Here is a 25,386-nt window from a genome sequence, read left to right on the forward strand (position 1 = left end):
TTCACAATGTCAAGCCATGTAATAGTTCAGTGACCAGCATGGGAGGTGATGGCTTCATAGCAGAGACTACCAGAAGTGTTGATCTGACCTTCTATCTTTGTGATATAACAGTAGAAGTAGAAGCATATGACATTATTCATATCCCAAACTCATCTGTAAATTTGCTCTCAATTAGTAAACTTGTAAGCAAAGGGCATAAAGTGACTTTTAACAAAAAAGGTGGCATCATCTACAATCCAGAAGGTGAACTAATTGCCAAAGCATTGCCTAAGAATGGCAACTATTGTTTAAATACAAGTGAAATGAAACAATGCTACTATACAAAAGATAGTGGATTCATATGGCATCACAGGCTAGGACATATGAATCACAAAAGAATGCTGAAGTTGTCAAAGGTTTTGACAGGACTAAATGAAGATATTGTGGCTAAGGATCCCTGTGAGTTGTGCATCATGGGAAAATAGTCACATCTTCCATTCAAACCTAGCAAAAGGTATTCCAAACACATCTTAGACTTAGTACATTCTGATTTGTGTGGGCAAATGCAGACATCGTCTATTGGTGGACATCAATATTTTCTCACATTTATTGATGATTTTTCAAGATTCAAGTTCATTTATTTCTTGAAGAAAAACTCTGAGGTAACACAGGTATTTAAAAAATGCAAAGCTGTGGTGGGAAAGCAGACAGGCAGGAATATCAAGAAGTTGTGGTCTGACAGCAGAAAGGAGTATGTCAACAATGAAATAAAAGGATTTCTGGCTTCTAAGGGTATCACCCACCAGCTTACGGTATCTTACAGTCCACAGCAAAATGCTGTTGCCAAGAGAGTTAATAGAACATTGGTTGAAAAGGCTCGTACTATGATGTTTGACACTAACCTACATCGGATTATTGGGCTGAAGGTGTGTCTACAGCTACATACCTATCAAATTGCTGACCATCCACCACACTTGGAGATAATCCAGGATAGAATTTAACAATATTATGAAAAGGAAAGAAGTCACTCACTATATAACAGAGATGCTGAGTCACAGATAGGTACAACAAAAAGACTCTCACAATTAAATAAGGCTTTTGGCCATTAAGGCCTGTGTCAACAATAGACACACACACACACACACACACACACACACACACACACACACACACACACATGCAATTCACACACACGTCTGCAGTCTCAGACAAATGAAACCAGTTGGTCGTGTGTGTCTACATCTATTGTTGGTGAAAGTCTTAATGGCTGAAAGCCTTATTTATCTGTGACAGTCTTTTTGTTGTGCCTATCTGCAAGTCTGCATCTTTGCAATATGGTGGAGGACAACTTTCCTTTTCATAATATTATTACACTCAGAAATAAGATGCCATATGAACTTTGGCATAGGAGAAAGCCTTGTTAACCACATCTGAGAATTTTTGGCTGCAGTGCAATGGTTCACATTCCAAAACCCCATCGCAAGAAGTGGGATAAGAAGTCACAGAAGTTGACATTTGTAGTCTACCGTCAGGCAACCAAAGGCAATCATTTCATCAATAGGGAGACTGGCCAGGCAGTTATCAGCAGGGATGTAAAATTCCTTGAGGATGAGAGTTTTTCAAGTTCGAAGACAGAGTAACCTAAGACTGTAAATGCCTTATGACTGGAACAAGAAGCAGTTCTTCAGGATGTCAATACTTCACAAACTGAAGAAGCAGTTAAATCAAATGACAGTGATAATCAACCTTTTTATGCCTTTGACAGTGATTCAGTAGAAACTGAAGCTCATGACGAGGGTCGTGAGAATCAAAACCAACCTCGAAGGTCAAATAGAAAACCAAAACCCAAGACATGACCTGATCTCATTACTTACTATTTGAAAGAAAAACTTTGAAGTGAAGACAGTGATGTCAAAGAAGCTTTGGAAGGGGCAAATAATGAAAAATGGGAAAAGACAATGAAGAAAGAATTCTCATCTCTAGTTCGTAATAACATGTTTGAAGAAGTAGAGCTACCTAGGGGGGACAGAGCACTCAAGACTAAGTGGGCATTAAAAATAAAACCTGGGACTATCAGTACACCAGACAGTTAAGGCATGCCTAGTGGTAAAAGAATGTGCTCAAGTTCAAGGTGTTGATTATTAGGAAACCTTGGCACCATTGGTCAAGCATGCATCTATTAGATATCTCTTGTCTATGGCTGCTCGAGAGAAGCTGGAGATTGACCACGTTGACATCTCTACTGCTTATCTCTATGGAGACTTAAATGAAGAAATTTATGTCTTTCACCAGAAAATTTTGCAACTCTTGGAAAAGTATTGAGGCTGAAGAAAGCTGTTTATGGACTCTAACAGGCTGGTAGCAACTGGAATCAAAAAATTTATGAGGTGTTAAGAAAACTGAAATTGAACAGATCAAGCACTGATCCATGTATCTATTTTCACAGAGATGAAACCAAACTAGTCATATAGCTTTATATGTCAACAATATGTTATTATTCTCAAACAACAAAAGTGTTTTGGACCAATTCAAAAGTTCTTTGAAGAGATTTTTTTAAATGAAGTATTTAGGACAGATACACCAATGCCTAAGCATGAAAATTACATGGGATCATGGTAAAGGAAAAAGAAATCCTATGCAAATAAAGTTATGGAGAAATTTGGAATGAGTAAATCGAAGCTGGTCTCAACACCAGTTGAACTTGGTTTGCACTTTGAAGCAGATGAATCAGGTGATATCGAGCTACCATATAAAGAAGCAATAGGAAGTCATTTTATATCTATCTCAAATCTCCAGACCTGTTACGTGTTTCACTGTAAATCTCATCAGCAGATATAATTATTGCTCTAAAAAGATTCATAGGTTGTCAGTAAAAAGATTGTTTAGATATTTAAAGGGAACTATGGACTACAAGCTAAAATTTTCTAGAAGTAGCAACAGAGAAATAATGGCCTTCAGTGATGCAGGTTGGGGAAATAAAATCAATGACAGACACAGTAACTGGTTCATGCATAAAACTGCAAAACTCTTTAATTTTGTAGTCTAGTAGAAAACAAAAAACTATGAAGCTGAGTATATGGCCTTGGCATCAACTGTTCAAGATTTACTGTGGTTATTTTTGAGGTAGATCCAAGCAATGTCATAAAGCCATTTACAGTGTATTGTGATAATGATAATGGAGGAGCCATTCAGTTAGCCAAGAATCTAGTGAAAAACTCTAGATCAAAGCATAGAGCTATAAAGTATCATTTTATAACAAGGCATGCTGGGTCAGGTGTTATTAATGTTGAACATCTGCTTTTTGAAGAAATGTTAGCCAATGCTTTCACAAAACCACTTAGCAATGACAGACATGAACCATGTTAAGAAACTGTAGTCTTGCGAAATAAGTGAAGGAGTGACTGTACTTTTAGACTTCATACTGTGTGTAGATGTCAGTTTCAGGGGACATGTTGCGATTTGTAAATTAATCTTGTTGTTGTTGTGGTCTTCAGTCTAGAGTCTGGTTTAATGCAGCTCTTCATGTTGCTGTATCCTGTGCAAGCTTCTTCATCTCTGAGTAACTACTGTAACCAATATCTTTCTGAATTTGTTTAATGTATTCATGCCTTGGTCTCCCTCTATGATTTTTTACCCTCTGCTGCTCTTCCCTCCAATACTAAATTGATGATCCCTTGATGCCTCAGAACATGTCCTACCAACCAATCCCTTCTTCTCTTCAAGTTGTGCCACAAATTCCTCTTCCCAGCATTCTTCTGTAGCACCACATTTCGAAAGCTACTATTCTCTTCTTGTCTAAACTAATTTATCATCCATGTTTCACTTCTGTACATGGCTACATACAAATACTTTCAGAAAAGATTTCCTGACACTTAAATCTACACTTGATGACAACAAATTTCTCTACTTCAGAAATGCTTTCCTTGCCATTGCCAGTCTGCATTTTATATCCTCCCTACTTCAACCATCATCAGTTATTTTGCTCCCCAAATTGCAAATATCATCTACTACGTTATGTGTCTCATTTCCTAATGTAATTCCCTCAGCATCACCTGATTTAATTCGACTACATTCCATTATCCTGATTTTTCTTTTGTTGATGTTCATTTTATATCCTCCTTTCAAACCACTGTCCATTCCATTCAACTGCTCTTCCAGGTTCTTTGCTCTCTCTGACAGAATTGCAATGTCATCAGCAAACCTCAGAGCTTTTACTTCTTCTCCATGGATTTCGATACCTACTCCAAAGTTTTCTTTTGTTTCCTTTACTGCTTGTGCAATATACAGATTGAATAACATTTGAGATAGGCTACTACCCTGCCCCATTCCCTTCTCAACCACTGCTTCCCTTTTGTGCCCCTTGACTCTTATAACTGCATTCTGGTTTCTGTACAAATTGTAAATAGCCTTTCGCTCCCTGTATTTGAACCCTTCTACCTTCAGAATTTGAAAGAGAGTATTCCAATCAACATTGCCAAAAGCTTTCTCGAAGTCTACAAATGCTAGAAACATAGGTTTGTTGTTCCTTAATCTATCTTCTAAGGTAAGCCAGAGGGTCAGTATTGCCTCACGTGTTCCAACATTTCTACAGAATCCAAACTGATACTTCCCAAGGTTGGCTTATGCCAGTTATTCCATTCATCTGTAAATTGATATAGACAGTTTTTTTGTTTACTCCATTGTGTTACATTTACTCTGTGGTTATTATGTGTTCTGCAGTATGTAGTTGTTGTTATACACATACTGATTAATTAATAACATGTTGTTTCTGAAAGCTTTCACGTGTATATTAAAAAGTTCTCAAGAGTGTCTTAACTCTACTGTTAACATGGAATGGTCTGAGAAATCAGATTACACTGGTGGAGTACATGTCATGAGCAAAATTAACAAAAACGTTATCCAAACATGCTTTTAGTCTTGTTGGTTGTGAATTGACATGATGGAAATTGTGCTGCCTTAGCATATTTAGTAACTTATTTACACTGGGTTTGTCACATGTTATATCATAGCTTAAATTGAAGTCTCCCCCAATTATAGTTACATATTGTTTCCACTTTGTTGTGTGGCAGAGTAAACTGTCTAAATTATCTAAAAAGGTTTTTTTCATCTGAGTCAGGAGAATGGCAAATACATACTCACATAAGTTTCATTACATCACATATTATTCCAGTAATTTCAAATTGTTTCTCTACACATGCCCGACTAAGATCTATTGCTCTAAACTCTATTTCGTTTGAAATGTTGATAACCGGATCACAATTACAATACTGAGGTCTGCACAAAACTGCTTCCATTTTTTTAACCCTCTGGTACATAGCATTCTATTTGTCCTGATTTAAACCAGTGTTAAGATAAACATAGGGAAGAATTACAATGCATTGTTATTTTTTACTTGTTGACCATCTAACTGCATCTTCAAAAAAGGGGTGTGAGAATAATCTGTGGAGCAAAATATAGGGAATCTTGTCGCAACTTGTTTCCAAAAACAGAGGTGTTAACTGTTATAAACACATACATTCTAAAAGCCATATTGCTTGTGAAAAGACTGCACCCAAACACATATTCAGATTTCCATCAGTACAATACTAGAAATAAAGAAAGATTTTACATTGGCAGCCACAGAACAGCGCTTTACAAAAGGGGGCATCTGTGCGCAGGTAAAAAATTAGCTAATGCACTGCCTAGTGCAGTCATGGCTCTTCCTACAATTAAACTGAAACATCAACTTAAGAAATTTTTTGTAAAACACCCTTTCTACTCATTAGAAGAGTACCATACTTATATGAAGAACAACAAATGCTTTGTGAAATTATGCGAATAGAAATCAGTAAACATCTTATTGTAATTTTGTTGTAAATTAATGACATATTCAGAAGAATGTGTCTTGTGTATTGTACAAATAGCTTTAATCATTACTGTTTCTTTGTACATGTGCAATGTACTATTCGATGTTGAATAAAGCTATTATTATTATTATTATTATTATTATTATTACTGAATGAAACACAATTTTTGTGCCATGTGCATTTTGCCTTCATTCTTTGCAAGGCATCTTCAGTGGTCTGGAATATGTACATATTTTTACTACTTGGTTTACATTTTGGGACACTGTATATATAGGTTTTTAACAGTTCTTGTGGTTGATTTTTCTGTGGCATAGTAATATTTTAAATTTTACTTAAGGTTCCATAGATGATTTTCTGCATGTTGTGCTTTAGTTCCGTTTTTGGCACAGTTATTTTTCTCATAATTGCCATTTGGGCTTTTATTTTCCACTCTTCACAGTACTAGGAACTGAACACTTTTTTTGATGCTATGTTTTGGTTTGTGTCGGATTTTATTGCTGGAGATTGAATGTTGTTGCCAACTTTGTCAGGTCCATGTATATTGCATCACAACTTTGACATTCAAGTTTGTGTATTCCTGATCCCTGGAATTTATCCCTCGTTGTTGTTGATTGGCTTAAGTTTGTTTGGAGGGTTTTCACAGTTTTATATGCTATTTGGAAGCTCTGTTTCTTTAGTATGTTTACCACTCTGTTTGTTAATTTATTTGTGTAAGTCATAGTATACCATCTGCATCTTTTCTGTGTGAATTTTCATTGTGTTTGTGTCTTGAGTGTGTTGGTGACTTTGCAGCTAGCTAGTTACCTTGTATTCGGTAAATGTGCACTACATGTTTGCCATGCCCACTGTTCCTAGTTATTTGTATGATTGTGCTCATTTCTTTTTCATAATTTCTCTTGTTGAGTGGGATCCTGTTTAATCTATATAACATGTGTCTTAGTGTAGCAAGGTTCTTGTTGTGTGCTTGATTAGATGTGGAATGTGTTGCTCGTCTGTGGCTGTTGTTTTTCTGAAGACATTAAATGTATGTTTGCCTTTTCTTTTATTAGGAGGTAAAGGTAAAGACGAGAAAAAAGAGGAGGAACAGAAAATAGATAAGGCCTTACATGGGGAGAAGTGGAAGAGGCATTGGGCAAGATGAAGGGAGGGAAGTCACCATGTCTGGATGAGTTAAGTGTAGAGATGGTGAGAGCAGCAGGAGAGGTGGGGATACAACGGCTATATCGAGTAATGAAAATTGTGTGGAGACAGAAGATGATCCCAGAAGACTGGAAGAAGGGAATAATTGTCCTGATCTTTAAGAAGGGAAATGGGAAAGACTGCAAGAACTATGGGGGGGGGGGGGGGGTAACACTAATGAGTTTTTAAGAAAATTTTGGAAGCACAAATTCAGGCAAAATTAGAAGGAAGAAAGAGAGAAGAGCAACATGGCATCAAAACAGGAATTTTTGCTGTAAGACAACTGCAAGAACTGCACTATGAATATGAAATAGATCTACTAATAACCTTCCTGGACATTGAAAGAGTGTATGATAGTTTACATAGAAGCAAAATGTGGAAAGCCCTGGAGAACAGAAGAGTAGCAAAACAGATTATTTGGAGGATGAGGGAAATGAACCATGAGCTCTGTGAAAGTGTGAGGGGTGAGATCAGCTTGGATTGAACAGAAGAATGGTTTAAGACAGGGAAGTGCACTTTCACCATTACTCTTCATTGCAGTGATGGATGATATAATGACTACAGTAGCCCAAGTAATTGGTGAAGGAAAGATGAAATCTATGGTGCTTGCAGATGATCTGATGATTTGGGGGAATAAGGAGGAGGAAGTACAAGAGCAGTTGGACATATGGGAACAAACAGTACAAGAATATGGGATGGAATTTAGTACAAGTAAGTGTGAGATGATTATCACAACAAGAATGAAGGAGAGAGGAACAACTGGAATAACAACTGGTGGGGAATGATTGAGGAGAGTGGAGAGTTTCAAGTATCTAGGAAGCCTGATACAGGAAGATGGAAAAAATGACACAGAAATAAACGAGAGGGGAAGAAAAGCAGAAGTATTTTGGAAGAGTGTCTGAAACCTGAAATGGAGCAAGGATGTAGCCCAAATCAGTAAAAAGTTTATATACTGGTCATACTATGTCCTGATTTTGCCATATGCATCTGAAACCTGGGTTATGAAAGGAAGGGAGAAAATCAAAGTAAAAGCTAGTGAGATGAAATTCTTGAGGAACAGTATTGGAGTGACAAAGATAGACAGGTTAAGAAATGAAAGAATGAAGGCGGAACCATTACAGGAGGAGACAGAGAAATCAAGGCTGAAATGGTATGGACACATTAAGGTAATGGAGGAGAAGAGGATACCCAGGGCGATACCCGAGATGAAACTGGAAGGAAAGAGACCAAGAGGAAGACCAAGAGACAGATGGCTGGAAGGAGTAGGGAAATGCGTCCAGAAGAAAGGAGAAGACTGGACCAAGGTGGAGACGGAGAGATGGTGGTAAGACAAAAGACAATGGAGAGGCCTATGTTCCATATAGACCCAGCCAGAGGCTGGAAACTGTCTGAGATGAGGATTATGCTGATGATTTCTATTGTTTCTGTGATAGGGATGGAGGTGTACATGTTTTCTATATCCAAAGAAATCAGTGATACTGTGTGTGGTACCCATGTATTCTGGATGTGTTCTATTAGGTTTCCTGTGTTTGTCACTGTTCTGCTGTTTTCTATTTCATAGTGTTTTGTGATGTTTGCCTTTGTGGTATGTTGGGGCTTTTCTGACGTTAATAATGGCTCCAATTGGCATACCATCTTTATGCATCTTTGGTTGGCTGCAGAGTTTTATGCATTATGTAGTATTTCTGTTTTTCTGTGAGTGCACATTCTATGTTTTTCAGTGTTCATTTCAGCTTTGCCTGAAATCAGTTAGTTGGGTCTGATTTCAGTTTTTGTATAGTGTTGGCATTTATATAGTCCTTGTTTTTTGTGATGATTGTTCTTTGTCCATAAGTACTGTTATATTTCCCTTGTCTGCTCTTGTTATTACAGTGTTATTTTTTACTAATTTATGTTTCCACATTTTCATACCAGCCACTACTGTTTGGTTGTTCCTATTATGTGTCTTCTGTGTTTGTTTTATTATGCCATTTTATTTCTTCTTTGACTAATTCTCTTGTCAGTCCTATGTTTGTTTCACAATTATTTTGTTGTTCTTGACTGTGAAATTGTGTTCCGTTTCTACTATGACATTTTCTGTGTATTGGTTGTTTAACTTGCTGTTGGTGCAGTGTTTCAACCCTTTTTCCAAGAGCATTTTTCATGTATTTCTGTCTCTGTCAGGTTAACTAAATGTAGGGGGGAGGGGGGGGGGGGATGTGTGTTGGTGTTCTTGTGGTTTCACATTCAAAATGTAAAGGTATTTCTGTTTCTTTTTTATTGCTAGTTTCATTATTTTCTATTTATCCTTGTTTTGTGAATGTTTCACTGTTGTGTATGTGCTGTGTTCAATTTTTTCTATCATTGCCATGAGAACTGTGGGGTTTCCTATGTTCTGTGCCAGTTCTAGATGAGTCTCATAGAGTATCATATTTAGGTACTGTTTGTTCAAATATAGCATCTTAATTTCATTTAGTAGCCAATATTGTTCTGCAATTGATATCAACTTTTGTGCCACTGTAGAACTGTTTTTAACCTTTCCATTAATATAACTTGGAATTAAATTGTTCTTTTTGGAAGTTTTGTCTAATTTTATGTGCTGTGCCATCTTATGGAGTCTTAGATGTATTTTCTTGAACTTTTTGTACATTTTGACAAGGAATACTTGATGTAGCTGTTTTACCATCTTCAACTTTTTTAGTCCTGTCTTCCTCAGTTGCATGTAATATTATGGTATATTGTTAATTTTTACTTGTTTTGACCATCTAACTACAATTAATAAATGTAACACAATTTTTGTGCCATATGCATTTTGGCTTTATTCTCTGCAAGGCATCTGAAAGTCGGCAACACAAACCAAAACATAGCATCAACGCAAATGTTCAGTTCCTAGTGCTGTGATGTGTGGAAAACAAAACCCCAAATGGCATTTATAAGAAGAAGAGCAGTGCCAGAAATGGAACTAAAACACAACATGTAGAAAATCATCCAAGAAACCTGTAAGTAGAATTTAAAATATTACTATGCCATAGAAAAGCCAACCAATAGAACTGTTTATTACTTATATATACATTGTCCTAAAATGTAAACCAAATAGTAAAAATTGTACATATTCCAGGCCACTGAAGATGCCTTGCAGAGAATAAAGGCGAAATGCTATGGCACTAAAATTGTGTTTTTCAGTTGTAGTTAGATGGTCAACAAGTAAAAATTAATGGTATGCCACAATATTACATGCAGCTGAGGAAGACAGGACTACAAAAGTTGAAGATAGGAAAGAATACTTATTTCATGGCAATGATTCCTCCAGTATTTCAGCTTTACTTTCAGACCCTAAATGTTTAAAAATAAGATGTTATACTCACTTATCTGTGAGTTTGCAGGCTGATTTTTCACATTTTTAATTTATTCCTGGCTTGAAACCATAAAAAATTTTCATTAAGTGACCTAAAGCGGTGCTGTACTGCTGCTTCTGATGATGATTATGATGATGGTGGTGGTGGTGGTGGTGGTGGTGGTGGTGGTGCTATTGCTTCTTCCTATGTTGATTTGGTTAATGAGGAATGTTTTTCCTGGCTCATTGACATAGCAGCACTGAATTTTGCTCCAGCTTTATTATGCAATTAAAATTCTGACTGCTTGTCCATTGAAATTCAGTTGCTATACTTTGCCCTTGGCTGTCTGCATACAGTTCAATTTTATGTGCACTTCCTGTTTGGAGCTTACTGATTTTCTGCCTAGCTTTACTGTGTGGGATGTCTTGTTTAGCACTATTTATTTTGTTTCTTTTGCTAATGTAAGTCAATAATGCCTCAGGTGAACAGCTTATCAGTGGCAAATTTTTTGAGAGCACTTTTGCTTACGATCTTTTACTTAACTATGGCTGAAATGTTCAATGGCCTACCTCATTCACAAAGTCGTTTTGTTTTCCATGTGATACAATTGAACTGTCAACAACACTATCACAATCCATAGTAAAAAGAGCTTGAAAGTGATTTTCGTGCACTACATTTATGTTCTGTTCAAAGTTTCCTATATTCTGTATTATCTGTTTGTGTCTTTTGAACTTTACTTCCAAGTAGTGCTCTGACAAAGTTGAACTTTCATGCCGTGATTTTGTCTGTCTTATTCTGTAGGCTGTTTTCTTCTTTAAGTTTCTTGATATCCATCTTCAATGAACTAATAATAAACTGTAAACTTGACACACGTTCTTTGAGCTTTATTATTTCATCCTTATAACTGTTACAGTTTTTCTTTTTAACAGCATAATTGACATTTTTTCGCAGAGCCACACATCAGATTTTTACACTAGCCACCATCTTGCCTCACACTGAGGTACCTCAGCTGCTTCAGACCGCTTTCAAAGAAATTCTGGAGAAGGAGGTTGACCAATGCCTTCATATCACATGTTGCAGGATTAGTTGACGGAAGCCAGTACCCACAAAATCCATTACATCACCGTGAATAAGAGGTGGTTCTGACTTCCTATAAATGTTAGTAATGCAGGGGATAATTTCTAAAAGAGAAAGCACATAGGAAAACTTGAATCACACAAAGAAATCTGAAAAAGGTAATACAAGTAAAAATATCAGCTGGGAAAGAGAATTATAATTTATAGTTATAGATCACATGCTGGCTACTAGACTCTGATATATGAAAAGAGTGAAGAACTCAATAAAATTATATCACACTTGCCAACTAGAGAGCTGAGATCACACCTCTTGAATGCGCCTCCTCTGCTTCAGCAGCATCCTGAGTTCTGCAGTACAGACAGTATTGCTCATCCAGTTGTGAGCAACATTGCAGCTCTTACATATCTTCTAGCCGAACATTTTGCTTCTTCAGTTTATTGTAAGCCCATATGTACTGATGTGTACTTACGAGCATCAACTTGTCATTATCTACTGCAAACTATGAGCAAGCTTAAAGCACTCATACACAGAGCTCACACTGTCTCAAGCCTAGATAGTTTTCCTAAAGAGCTTGCCCACCTACAGATAATGTTAAGAGAAAATGGGTATTCTACCCGGCAGATTAGCAGGGCACTGTTAGTTAAAATCAAGAATCAGATAGTGGATAAAGAGGAGAACACGCTGACAAAATCTTTGGCTTTTATTCAATTTGTGGGCAACATTACATTTAAATTATCAGGAATCTTCAGTAAACTGCAGGTGACAGTGATTTTCCATCTATCATGTAAGATTGCAGATCTCGTGGGATTAGTGAAGGACAACTCATTGTTGTGTAAGGCCAGAATTTACAAAATACTTTGTCAATGCGGTATGGCATACATAGGACAGACCACACAGACTGTGGAAGAATGCTGCACTAAAGATCACTCATCTTTAATAACCAAGCAAGTCCAGTAATGCTGAATGTTGTGTTTCCACTGGACTTCCAATGGAGTTTGATAGAAAGATGAGTCTGACCACAGCAACATCTTTTTGGGACTCCATTATTAATGAATTTGAGGAAATATGCCTGGTGAAAAAGCTGATGAACTGTGACAGCGTTGGACCAGTGCAAAGAACCCTGTCATCTCCAGGATATAAAATGTAGACTGACCATGGCAAGGAAAGCATTTCTGAAGAAGAGAAATTTGTTAACATCAAGTATATATTTAAATGTCAAGAAGTATTTTCTGAAAGTATTTTGTGGACTGTAGCCATGTATGTAAGTGAAACATGGATGATAAATAGTTTAGACAAGAAGAGCATAGTAACTATTGAAATGTGGTGCTACAGAACAATGCTGAAGATTAGATGGGTAGATCAGGAACTAATGAGGAGATACTGAATAGAATTGGGGAGAGGAGGAAGTTGTGGCACAACTTGACTAGAGGAAGGGATAGGTTGGTAGGACATGTTCTGAGGCTTCAAGGGATCACCAATTTAGTACTGCAGGGAAGCATGGAGGCTAAAAATCATAGACAGAGACCAAGAGATGAATACACTTAGCAGATGCAGAAGGATGTACAGTGAAGTAGTTATTCGGAGATGAAGAAGCTTGCACAGGATAGAAATGCATCAAACCGCTCGCTGGGCTGAAGACAACAACAGCAACAACTGTAATTATCCACCATAGATAATGATACAATGGTGTGACTAATCCCAGAAAGTTAGATGTATGTTACAAAAAACATTGCGGTGATTCCTGAGACAATTTTTGAACCTGAATATCGCATTATCATCATCGTCGTCAGGGTTTCCTTCCAGTGAGCTGGTTAGGAACTTGGTGAACGATGTGCCTCCATTAGTTTCTGTCCTGGTATAGCTTTTCCCTCTCCACTACATCCCATGTTACTACTCTCCTCTTGAGATCTTCCTTAACCTGGTCTGTCCATTTCTTTCTAGGTCACCCAATTTGTCTTCTTCCTGGTACCTCCATCTCCAAATACTGACATGGAGTTCGTATTGGGTGCATTCGCTTCACATGACTCAACCACTTCAATCTCAAAGCATTCATCCTCTCCTCTGTAGTAAATGTCACCTGCAGGTCTCTCCTTACATAGTCATACCTGACTCTGTCTCTCCTAGATTTTTATAGAGCCGACCTAAGGAACTTCATTTTACATGCTTGTATTTCCCTCTCTTCTCTCTTACTTATGACACAGGCTATATTTCATTAAAAGTGTATAAAGCTTCGTATATTTTCTTACCAAGCTCTTGTGGCGTGATTTTAGTTCTACATATGCGAAGAATTGTTCCAATGTCTTTTTATAGGCAAGATGTTGTATCTCTTCTTTTTTGACCGTGTCATGGAGAATTTGAAATAATTAACTTTTCCGACCAGCATTGTTTAATGAGAATAACATATCTTAGTTTTCTTTCATTTGCAATTGTATTCTTGCTGTAAGTAAGTTGTAATACATTATAGTTGACTTCTGTATTTTCTGTGCTACAGTAACTTTACTATTCTCACAAAAATAGCTAAAATATTGTAATAAAGAATTCATAATACTTCATCTAATGCCACATCTTTAATGTGTAAGTGTCTTCAGTGTGATACATTCTCTGACAGTAATTATTCTTAGACATGGAACATTTATGCTCAAGGCATGGCAAATTTTGTATTCTTGTATTCTATTAAAGAAAAGATTAAAATATTCTTATTTGTTTTGTTTCTCATATTGGATCTTTTTGCAATTGTTAGGAAAAATTTTAAACATCAGCCTACAGAAAGCTTTAGGAAAGGCAAACCTACGTTTCTAGCATTTGTAGACTTAGAGAAAGCTTTTGACAATGTTGCTTGGAATACACTCTTTCAAATTCTGAAGGTGTCAGGGGTAAAATACAGGGAGCGAAAGGCTATTTACAATTTGTACAGAAACCAGATGGCAGTTATAAGAGTCGAGGGGTATGAAAGGGAAGCAATGGTTGGGAAGGGAGTAAGACAGGGTTGTAGCCTATCCCCAATGTTATTCAATCTGTATATTGAGCTAGCAATAAAGGAAACAAAAGAAAAGTTTGGAGTAAGTATTAAAATCCATGGAGAAGAAATAAAAACTTTGAGGTTCGCTGATGACATTGTAATTCTGTCAGAGACAGCAAAGGACTTGGAAGAGCAGTTGAACGGAATGGACAGTATCTTGAAAGGAGGGTATCAGATGAACATCAACAAAAGCAAAACGAGGATAATGGAATGTAGTCGAATCAAGTCGGGTGATGCTGAGGAAATTAGATTAGGAAATGAGATACTTAAAGTAGTAAAGGAGTTTTGGTATTTGGGGAGCAAAATAACTGATGATGGTCAAAGTAGAGAGGATATAAAATGTAGACTGGCAATGGCAAGGAAAGCATTTCTGAAGAAGAGAAATTTGTTAACATCAAGTATATATTTAAATGTCAAGAAGTCGTTTCTGAAAGCATTGGTATGGAGTGTAGCCATGTATGGAAGTGAAACATGGACAATAAATAGTTTAAACAAGAAGAGAATAGTAACTATTGAAATGTGGTGCTACAGAACAATGCTGAAAATTAGATGGGTAGATCACATAACTAATGAGGAGGTATTGAATAGAATTGGGAAGAAGAGGAGCTTGTGGCACAACTTGAAGAGAAGAAGGGATCGGTTGGTAGGACATGTTCTGAGACATCAAGGGATCACCAATTTAGTATTGGAGGACAGCGTGGAGGGTAAAAATCATAGAGGGAGACCAAGACATGAATACTAAGCAGATTCAGAAGGATGTAGGCTGCAGTATGTACTGGGAGATGAAGGGGCTCGTTTAAGATAAAGTAGCATGGATAGCTGCATCAAACCAGTCTCAGGACTGAAGACCACAACAACAACAACAGCCTATGGCACTTAAATGATAAACTATGTAGTTAGGAGCAAATGACACTTAAGGTGGTGTAAAGAGCAACACCACTGCACAGCAGATGACTGTAAATGAGTGATTTCGAGTGAAGAATCATTCTATATCCTGTGTCAGTTTGATAGAAGGGTTTGTGTTCAGTAAATTCCTAGATAGTGTTACCTTTCACCGTGCATACTGGCTGCAGGCATATACAGAGGAGGCAGTGTTGCGGTATGGTGGTATTTTTCATGATTGAGGTGTGGTCCCCATACTCTTCTCTATGCACAGACATGTTCAGAGTACCAGGTAGAATGACTGGTGGCGAGTGTAACCATGTTCAGAGCACACAGGGACAGGTACAAAGGCGCACGCATTAACATGTCCAGAGCAGTTAAAGGGTTATTGGATCTGACATGGTTAATTTAAGTAGTGGCCAAACCCCTTCCTTTTGCCACCCCGTTACTGACTAGGAAGGAAAGTGTGTACTCCAACAGTCTGCATATAGTGTGATTCAGGTGAAAGTGTGCAAAAGTTTCCTTAATGTTTCCATATCGGGTAAGTAGTGTGGGATGTGGGTAACAGCCTGTTTTTCACCTTTGGATATAGGAAACTGATTCATAGGCACATCCAGGTTAGCTGACACACTGACCCTGTAATTAATCTGCTAGGCAGATTTGATCTGGGCTGGTGCACGTTCTCATCCTGGAAGCAGCACTTTAACATGTATGGCTATCCAGGTGGGCCAACAATCGAATACAGTGACCCATCTGTTAAGCAGTGAACATGAAGAAGCGAAGTTCTTAAAATCTTTCACCAACTTTGATAAGATTTCTGCTGGTGATATTAGGTCAAAAAGAAAGAATGTTATGATGACTCAGTATTTCAATTTATCCATCTGAACGAAACATATACATCACTATTGCTATAAAGTCTGTGTAAAACTAGTTATTCCATACAATTTATCACTTGAGTTACATTTTTTCTCTGTGTGTACCAATATAACAAAAAAAAAATTTCAATGACTTCATTAACATATTTCTATAACAATAATGGATATTCCTGGCGTGATTTGAGGCACCATGTCATGGATGGTGTTGCCCCTCCTGTTGGAGGTCCGAGTCCTCCCTTAGGCATGCATGTGTTTGTTGTTCTTAGCATAAGTTAGTTTAAGTAGTGTGTAAGTCTAGGGATCAGTGACCTCACCAGTTTGGTCCCTTAGGAATTCACACATTCACACACATTTGAACGCTTGATATCTTTGGATAGAATAATATGTAAATAAAAGGAAAAAGAAACACATAACAAAAACTGCATTTGAACTAGCTTCCAAGCTCTTGTTCTTTTTCTAGTAAATGTACTCACACACAGCTACACAGGCCCCCCCCCCCACCCTCTCTCTTTCTCTTTCTCTTTCTCTCTCTCTCTCTCTCTCTCTCTCTCTCTCTCTCTCTCTCTCTTTCTCTCTCTATCTCTCTGCTGTGACCACAGTAAAACTTCACCATGGGAGAGTGATTTGGGTGTCTGTGCAGTTACGTGTGTGTGAATGTGTGTACGTTTACTAGAATAAGAGCAAGAGCTTAAAAGCTAATGTGAGTACTGTTTCCTGTTACATGTATCTGTACTCCACATATCAGTCCATTATAGGTGACTGGTTGCCTTCCCCTTATTGTACATGCAATAGGATGCTTCTGCTTGACAAGAATATTTGTCACAACCAGTAGCAACTCTATAACAGTTGAGTAGGTGCACCTGATGCCACTTTTGCACCTGACAATTTCTCCCCTTTAAGAATAATGCACTGAGTTCCTCTTATTGACTATTCTTCATTTATGTGATGTATTCACCTTTATTATTCCACTTGTGTTAACTGTAATTCTATTGTAGTGAACAGTGGCCGAAGCACCTTTCAGCGTCGCTCTGATGCATCGTCGGTAACGATACCATTTGAACGGACATTTCGCAACCTTACTGGAACTGGATCATCAGAGCAACAGGCACCATACACCTACTGTGGATGTGGGTGGCCACAACATATGCTGATACCCAAGGGCCAACCTGAAGGCTACCCTGCAGAATATTTTGTTATGGTGTCTGATGGTAGTCAAGACAGGGTAAGTCCAATTCTATAACCAACTTCCAACATATTCTAAAAATTCATTTTAAGTACAGAACACACTTAAAATAGTTTGAAAAGTGATAGAAGTAGTAGCACAACAATAATGTAAATTGCATTTGGCTCCTTTTCCGTTCTGTCCACTGGGGACAGACAAGGTAAATTATCATATTTTAGATGGGGTTGGAACATGCAAGCAAAGAAACTAAATGATCATATCAGTAATGAGATATCATTGAGAAACAGAATTAAAAAATTTATGAGGAATCTAATGTCTCCAAGAAATGTCTCATTTAAATATGGAATTAGGCTGAAGATAGACAGGCCACTAAACAAAAGAAATGACTATTACAGAATAAAATATTACCCACATTTTAATATAACAATATAAATTGGCAAATAAGATAGACTAGAAACAAGAAAGACAAATATGGAAAGAATGTGGGTGGAAGCAAGCTTCATACTGGTCAAACCACATGAAACAAATAAGATATGAAGTCAAAGAAAGAATGGAATGATAAACATTTTAAGGGGCCACAAAGACAAACATTTTAAGAGGCCACAAAGCAGACAGAAAAATGCAAATGCTGTGGAATTCAAGGACAAAGGAAGTGATAAACAAAGAGAGAAGGCAGAAGATTTTGTTGTTCAGAAAATATTACATGCTCTAAACAGAATCAATAGTAGATGTTATGAGCCCATAATTTCTTGTTTTCTTTCACTCGGCAATTTAAGTACTGTATACCTATTGTATCTTTTAGTTGGTTGCTTTGAATAATTTAGCTGATTTTTGTTTTAAAATAATTTTCTATCCTCATTTTGGCTTCATCCAACATAGTGTATCTGCAAAGCAAGATGCCACTGTGGCAAAATACTGTACTTCAATCTCAAACGGCTGCAATTCAAATTCTGATCTGAGATTTAGGTTTTTGATGGTTTCTCTACATAACAAAAGGTAACTGACAAGACAGATCCTTCAGAAGGTACATGGACAATCTTTATCCAGTCTGAGCTTGTGTTCCATCAGTAATATTATTATTATCAATGACACAAGAAAACCAAATCTTTCTTCTATACTATATGTAGACATTTCACTAACAGTTTATTTGGGTGAGGGGTTGTGGTCGTGGAATGAGTGACAGGAGAACAGAGGCAAGGAGCAAGAGGAAGGATTTGAAAAGGGTGGCCAAGTACTGTGAGGGAGTCAGTGTGTGCACAGGACTTGAATGCAAGAGACAGAGGCTCCATCCATATCAGGCCCATTAATCATCAACAGTATGTGCATTTTGATATCCCTTCTACACCAAAAAAGGACACCTATTTAGCTCAGCCACCCAAGGATGATCCACCTACAGTGCTGAGAATTCCATTTCCCAATATGCTGAAGGTCTCACTTAGCTCTTTACAGACAGGCACTATCGTCCAGATTTAGTCCACAGACAGATTCCTGCACCCTATCCCTGTCCTCTCACACCCCTAATCAACCCACCATCCACAAGAAAAAGCCTACAAAGGAGCATTCTCTCATCATCCCCATATCATCCCAGACTAGATCAAATGAACCATACCCATTACCAGAGCTTTGAATATTTATCATCATGCCCAAAAGCGAGGAACAGCCTACTCACAAACCTTTCCACCTCTCTCAGAGTGGTATTCTGCCACCTACCAATTCTATACAAATCCTGATCCATCCTAAAGCCCACACCCACTCTCAACCCCTTGCCATATGGATCATAACCCTGTGGATGATCCACATGCAAGACCTCTCCAGTACATCCACCCAGTTCCCCTTACTCCAGTCCTGTAATAGACCACCAACCAGTTGTTCACCATAATGGATAGCAAACCTTCAAGCTGTAGTCAAGAGCATAGGTGACCATCCAGTCATGGAACATGCTGCTGAGCCAACATGCTCAATTTCATAGGGTATTTCACAACCTGTGATATCTGGCTCCTTCCCCCAACACCAGCTTCTCTGAACTACATAGACGTGAGTTGATCTTGCGACATATACTTTGCTCCTATAATCCTCTTGGCTTCAACCTCTGATAGCCCACTTTCCTACATCTACCACCACCCTTCTGCTGGATCCTAACATTACCATCCTGCATTTACACCCTCTTCAATGTAGTCTCTTCTTCCTCTGTTCTGTTACTCTGTCTACATATACATCTACATCTACATTCATACTCCGGAAGCCACCTGACGGTGTGTGGAGAACGTTCCCTGAGTACCTCTATCGGTTCTCCCTTCTATTCCAGTCTCGTATTTTTCGTGGAAAAAAGGATTGTCGGTATGCCTCTCTCTGGGCTCTAACCTCTCTGATTTTATCCTCATGGTCTCTTCGCGAGATATACGTAGGAGGGAGCAATATACTGCTTGAGTCTTCGGTGAAATTATGTTCTCAAAACTTTAACAAAAGCCCTTACCAAGTTACTGAGCGTCTCTCCTGCAGAGTTTTCCACTGGAGTTTATCTATCATCTCCGTAATGTTTTCGAGATTACTAAATGATCCTGTAACGATGCGCACTGCACTCCGTTGGATCTTCTCTATCTCTTCTACCAACCCTATCTGGTACGGATCCCACACTGCTGAGCAGTACTCAAGCAGTTGGCAAACAAGCATACTGTAACCTACTTCCTTTGTTTTCGGATTGCATTTCCTTAGGATTTTTCCAATGAATCTCACTCTGGCATCTGCTTTACCGACGATCAACTTTATATGACCATTCCATTTTAAATCTCTCCTAATGTGTACTCCCAGATAATTTATGGAATTAACTGCTTCCAGCTGCTGACCTGCTATTTTGTAGCTAAATGATAAGGTATCTATGTTTCTATGTATTCACAGCACATTACACTTGTCTACATTGAGATTCAATTGCCATTCCCTGCACCATGTGTGAATTTGCTGCAGATTCTCCTGCATTTCACTACAATTTTCCATTGTTACAACCTCTCGATACACCACAGCATCATCTGCAAAAAGCCTCAGTGAACTTCCGATGTCATCCACCAGGTCATTTATGTATATTGTGAATAGCAATGGTCCTATGACACTCCCCTGCGGCACACCTGAAATCACTCTTTTTTCGGAAGACTTTTCTCCATTGAGAATGACATGCTGTGTTCTGTTACCTAGGAACTTATCAATCAAATCAAACAATTGGTCTGATAGTTCATATGCTCTTATTTTGTTCATTAAATGACTGTGGGGAACTGTATTGAACGCCTTGTGGAAGTCAAGAAATACGGTAGCTACCCGTGAACCCGTGTCTATGGCCTTCTGAGTCTTGTGGACGAATAGCGTGAGCTGGGTTTCACATGACTGTCTTTTTTGAAACCCATGCTGATTCCTACAGAGTAGATTTCTAGTCTCCAGAAACGTCATTATACTCAAACACAATACGTGTTCCAAAATTCTACAACTGATCGACGTTAGAGATATAGGTCTATAGTTCTGCACATCTGTTCGACGTCCCTTCTTGAAAACGGGGATGACCTGTGCTCTTTTCCAATCCTTTGGAACGCTATGCTCTTCTAGAAACCTATGGTACACCGCTGCAAGAAGGGGGGCAAGTTCCTTCCCGTACTCTGTGTAAAATTGAACTGGTATCCCATCAGGTCCAGCGGCCTTTCCTCTTTTGAGTGATTTTAATTGTTTCTCTATCCCTCTGTCATCTATTTCGATAACTACTATTTTGTCATCTGTGCAACAATCTAGAGAAGGAACTACAGTGCAGTCTTCCTCTGTGACACAGCTTTGGAAAAAGACATTTAGTATTTCGGCCTTCAGTCTGTCATCCTCTGTTTCAGTACCATTTTGGTCACAGAGTATCTGGACATTTTGTTTTGATCCACCTACTGCTTTGACATAAGACCAAAATTTCCTAGGATTTTCTGCCAAGTCAGTACATATAACTTTACTTTCGAATTCATTGAACACCTCTCGCATTTCCCTCCTCACACTACATTTCGCTTCACATAATTTTTGTTTCTCTGCAAGGCTTTGGCTATGTTTATGTTTGCTGTTAAGTTCCCTTTGATTCCGCAGCAGTTTTCTAACTTGGTTGTTGTACCACGGTGGCTCTTTTCAATCTCTTACGATCTTGCTTGGCACATACTTATCTAACACATATTGTACGATGGTTTTGAACTTTGTCCACTGATCCTCAACACTATCTGCACAAACTGCTCAAGGTAGTTTCCAGATAAAGCACTTAAAAAAAATTTCACCATATTCTTATTGCCTACCACCCGTTATGAACGTTTGAGTCTCCCAGTCTATATCCGGCAAATTAAAATCTCCACCCAGAACTATAACATGGTGGGGAAATCTACTCAAAATATTTTCCAAATTATCCTTCAGGTGCTCAGCCACAACAACTGCTGAGCCCGGGGGCTTATAGAGACATCCAATTACCATGTCTGAGCCTGCTTTAACCGTGACCTTCACCCAAATCATTTCACATTTCGGATCTCCGTCAATTTCCTTTGATACTATTGCACTTCTTATCGCTATAAACACGCCTCCGCCTTCTCTGTCCAGCCTGTCTCTGTGGTATACATTCCAATCTGAGTTTAGGATTTCATTACTGTTTAGTGACCGTTTATTAATGAGAGCAGTTCTGGGACCTTTCTATAGACGCTCCTGCAGTTTACTATTAGCACATTAATATTGTTATTCCCTGTTGCATTTTGCCTACTCCTACCTTGCCGCGTCTCAGGAGACGTCTTGTCGGGCCTAGGGAGGGAATTCTCTAACCTAAAAAATCCCCACGTGCACTCCACACGTACTCCGCTACCCTTGTAGCCGCTTCCGGTGCACGCCTGACCTATTCAGGGGGACCCTACAGTTCTCCACCCGACAGCAGAGGTCGAGAAATTTGCACCCCAGCTCTCCGCAGAATCGTCTGAGCCTCTGGTTTATGCCTTCCACTCGGCTCCAAACCAGAGGACTGCGATCAGTTCTGGGAACGATACTACAAATAGTTAGCTCTGATTCCACCCAGCGAGCGAGGCTTTCCGCCTTCACCAATTCCGCCAACCGTCTGTATGAACTGAGGATGACCTCTGAACCCAAACGGCAGGAGTCATTGGTGCTGACATGAGCAACAATTTGCAGTCGGGTGCACCCAGTGCTCTCTATCACCGTCAGTAGGGCTTCCTCCACATCTCGGATGAGACCCCCCAGCAAGCAGACAGAGTGAACACTGGCCTTCTTCCCCGGCCTTTCTGCTATTTCCCTAAGGGGCTCCATCACCCGCCTAATGGTGGAGCTCCCAATAACTAATAACCCCCCCCCTCCGTGTGCCTGCTCGGACCTTGCTGAAGGAGCAGCCACATCTCCACTCACAGGCAGAGCAGGCAATGCCACACAGCCAGCCTCCACATTTACCGTCTGCCTCGTGCGCGCGAACGCCGCTGAACCTGCCACTCTCCTTGGGGAGAGGGTGGCCCAACCGCGCCCAGTACCCGCGAAGATGTCTCGACAGCAGAGATAGTGGGTGAAGCATGTAATGCCTGGGGAGTACCTTGCAACGCACCAGACTCCCCACTGCCGCTACACTCCAAGGCAGCAGCCTGAAGATGGCTAACCGCGGCCATCAACACGTTCAGCTGTTCGCAAACAGTGGCCAGCTCCTCATGCGTCCATACACAGCAGTCACACATCCTATCCATCCTAAGAAATCAATTTACTGAAGAGAGTTAATCAACTTTTAACTAGACTGCTAATTCACTAAAGGCGGCTGATTATTGACTAAACTGTGATTGCTAGCCACTTCGTGTAGAAAACAATGAAAACAGCACTACCTGTCTCTGGACTGTATTGAAAACGAACACTAGCACTACTGGCACTATGGCTGACTAAAAGGACTCTCTCTGACTTTATTCAAAACAAACACGAAATCTATGGATAACTTAATAGCACTCGACAATTAAGGCTTCCTAAAAGCAAAAATACACAGAAGAAGAAGTGAGAAGCAAGAAAAATAGTTAATACTTAAATGAAGGTAGCTCGCTGCACAGCAGACGTGAAGCAGACGGCAGTTAAGTCTCCACATCATTGTCTTCATACAGTGCACAAACAAACTGGTGCTGGTGCCTGTGTTGCATTCCTATTCTGTGCACCTGATGCCTCTCCACATGCATTCCTATCTCATGCATCTGCGCTCTCCCTCACAGTCATCAGCTACCCTGCCTCAGCATTTCCTCCCACTCCTCACCTCATTCCACCCTGTACCCACTCCACCAATACGACCCCTTATCCCAGTCAATTTGCTATTCAGTGAGTTTTATTATTGCTCCTAAACTGTTTATTCTTATGAAGACTTTCCATTACTGTATTTATGTATAAACATTTGTAAAACAGACAAAATTGATACAGAGAAGAAGGGCTGGAATTCAAACTAAAAACAAAAAAATATTGAATTTTAAAAGCAAATACAGACGAGGAAATTGTTACTCCACATAAAGGAAACTCCAGATACATTGAAGGATGTTGTAAGAAGAACAAGCGAACAAAATCATCAGTTTCATTAATGCACAGTCTGAGTGAAGTTTTCCTTAGCCATAAAAACGTTAGAGTGGTCAAGGGCCTGGCGTGCCAACTTGTATACAGCTGTTTGCACAAGGTGCAGCTGAGGTGGCCTCCTTAGGCCAGCCATGGACACAAGGGCTGTTTAGTTATGCACACTCACTGTACAGGGTCACAACAATCCTCCCCCTTGGGGGAAAACCGTTCACCATGGAGATGTTCAAGTCTTTATTGGAAATGGATGACTACTGGAGCAGATGTTATGCCATCACAGGAGATTAAGGGCTCAATCAGCATGGGAGAGGACAGGCACGGCTTCTACTACCAAATGAGAGGCCCTAAGGGACACTGGTGAAAGAGGTGTAATATCCCATATCCATGTCCCCATCTGGGCAGGCACTTGGCAGTGGAGGCAGAAGAGAAGGCAAAGGCAGCGGCAGTGGTGCTGGGGGGGGGGGGGGGGGGGGGGCACGGAGATGAAGGCAGCCCAGCACTAACTACTCAGCCCGGTGGCAGCAGCACCCAGAATGAAGATGGGGCAGAAGCCAAAAGGGGAATGGACTGCATCATGGGGGCTGGTGCAGATGGCAGAGATGGCCACAGGGGCAGTGAGGTCTTTGGCTCATGGTCAGTTAAGTGTGGGCAGAGCTGGCTGTAGTACTGGGACACCAAGCCATTGGAGGTGCACATTATGCAGAGGTGTTGGCCTTGGAGTGATTGACTACTGTTAGTAATCACTTATAGGGCTGGCCAAGCCCCTGGGCACGGTTGACAGAGCCCGAATGGAATCACTGTGAGGTAGGCGCCAATAGGTGGCTGGGAGTTGGCCGAAGCAGATAAAGCAGCGTACAGGGCTGGTGGCTGTGTAGCAGTTCCGCTGGGATATGTTCACCGACTGGAGTGAACCTATAGGAGCTCAAGAATCTGTCATGGGCTTTTTAGGGGAAGATTGTGTGATGTATTTTTCCATCTAAATTTTGAAACTATGGGTCTGTCACTCTACCTTACAATTTGACTGAGGGTGAAATGGATGGGCTCTAACATGGCCAAATGTCACTCTTGGTACAAAAATATTTGTGAGGGCCATCACCAGAGCTGCTGTGGATGTGGACAGGCAATGAACCACATATGATAATTTTGAGAAAGAGGGGGCTAGGCCAAGGGGAAAGAGAATCCCATGGTGCCTGCTGATAGGTGGCCCACTGTGGGCAGGCCGACACAACACGCATGTTTTCATTGTCAGTACCTAGCCAAAACACATAGCAGTAGGCGAGCAATTTTGTATGAGAAACACCACAATGGTCCTCGTTCAGAAGGTGCGTGACGTCCTGCTGTAACACCGATGGGACCACAACCCTGGGCATCCCTGGGCATCGACTCTTCAGTAGCGAACAGTAACACACTGACAGGAACTGAGAGGTAGTGGCAGAGAGCAAATAATTACACAAAG

General features: G+C 39.7%; 1 protein-coding gene and 1 long non-coding RNA gene across 2 annotated transcripts in view; one reads left to right on the forward strand and one right to left on the reverse strand.

Annotated features, from left to right (window-relative positions):
• The window catches only part of LOC126284216 (phenoloxidase 2-like), a 228,595-nt gene that overhangs the window by 155,868 nt on the left and 47,341 nt on the right, over positions 1-25,386 (forward strand). Inside the window, exon 12 of the mRNA XM_049982987.1 lies at positions 17,167-17,393. Within this exon, the coding sequence (XP_049838944.1) occupies positions 17,167-17,393 (227 nt within the window). The remainder of the gene's footprint in view (positions 1-17,166; positions 17,394-25,386) is intronic.
• The window catches only part of LOC126284217 (uncharacterized), a 78,329-nt gene continuing 64,138 nt past the window's right edge, over positions 11,196-25,386 (reverse strand). The window contains exon 3 of the long non-coding RNA XR_007551448.1: positions 11,196-11,499. This is a non-coding gene — a long non-coding RNA (uncharacterized LOC126284217). The remainder of the gene's footprint in view (positions 11,500-25,386) is intronic.

Source organism: Schistocerca gregaria, chromosome 8, assembly GCF_023897955.1.
Source record: "Schistocerca gregaria isolate iqSchGreg1 chromosome 8, iqSchGreg1.2, whole genome shotgun sequence".
NCBI classification, from domain to species: Eukaryota; Metazoa; Arthropoda; class Insecta; order Orthoptera; family Acrididae; genus Schistocerca; species Schistocerca gregaria.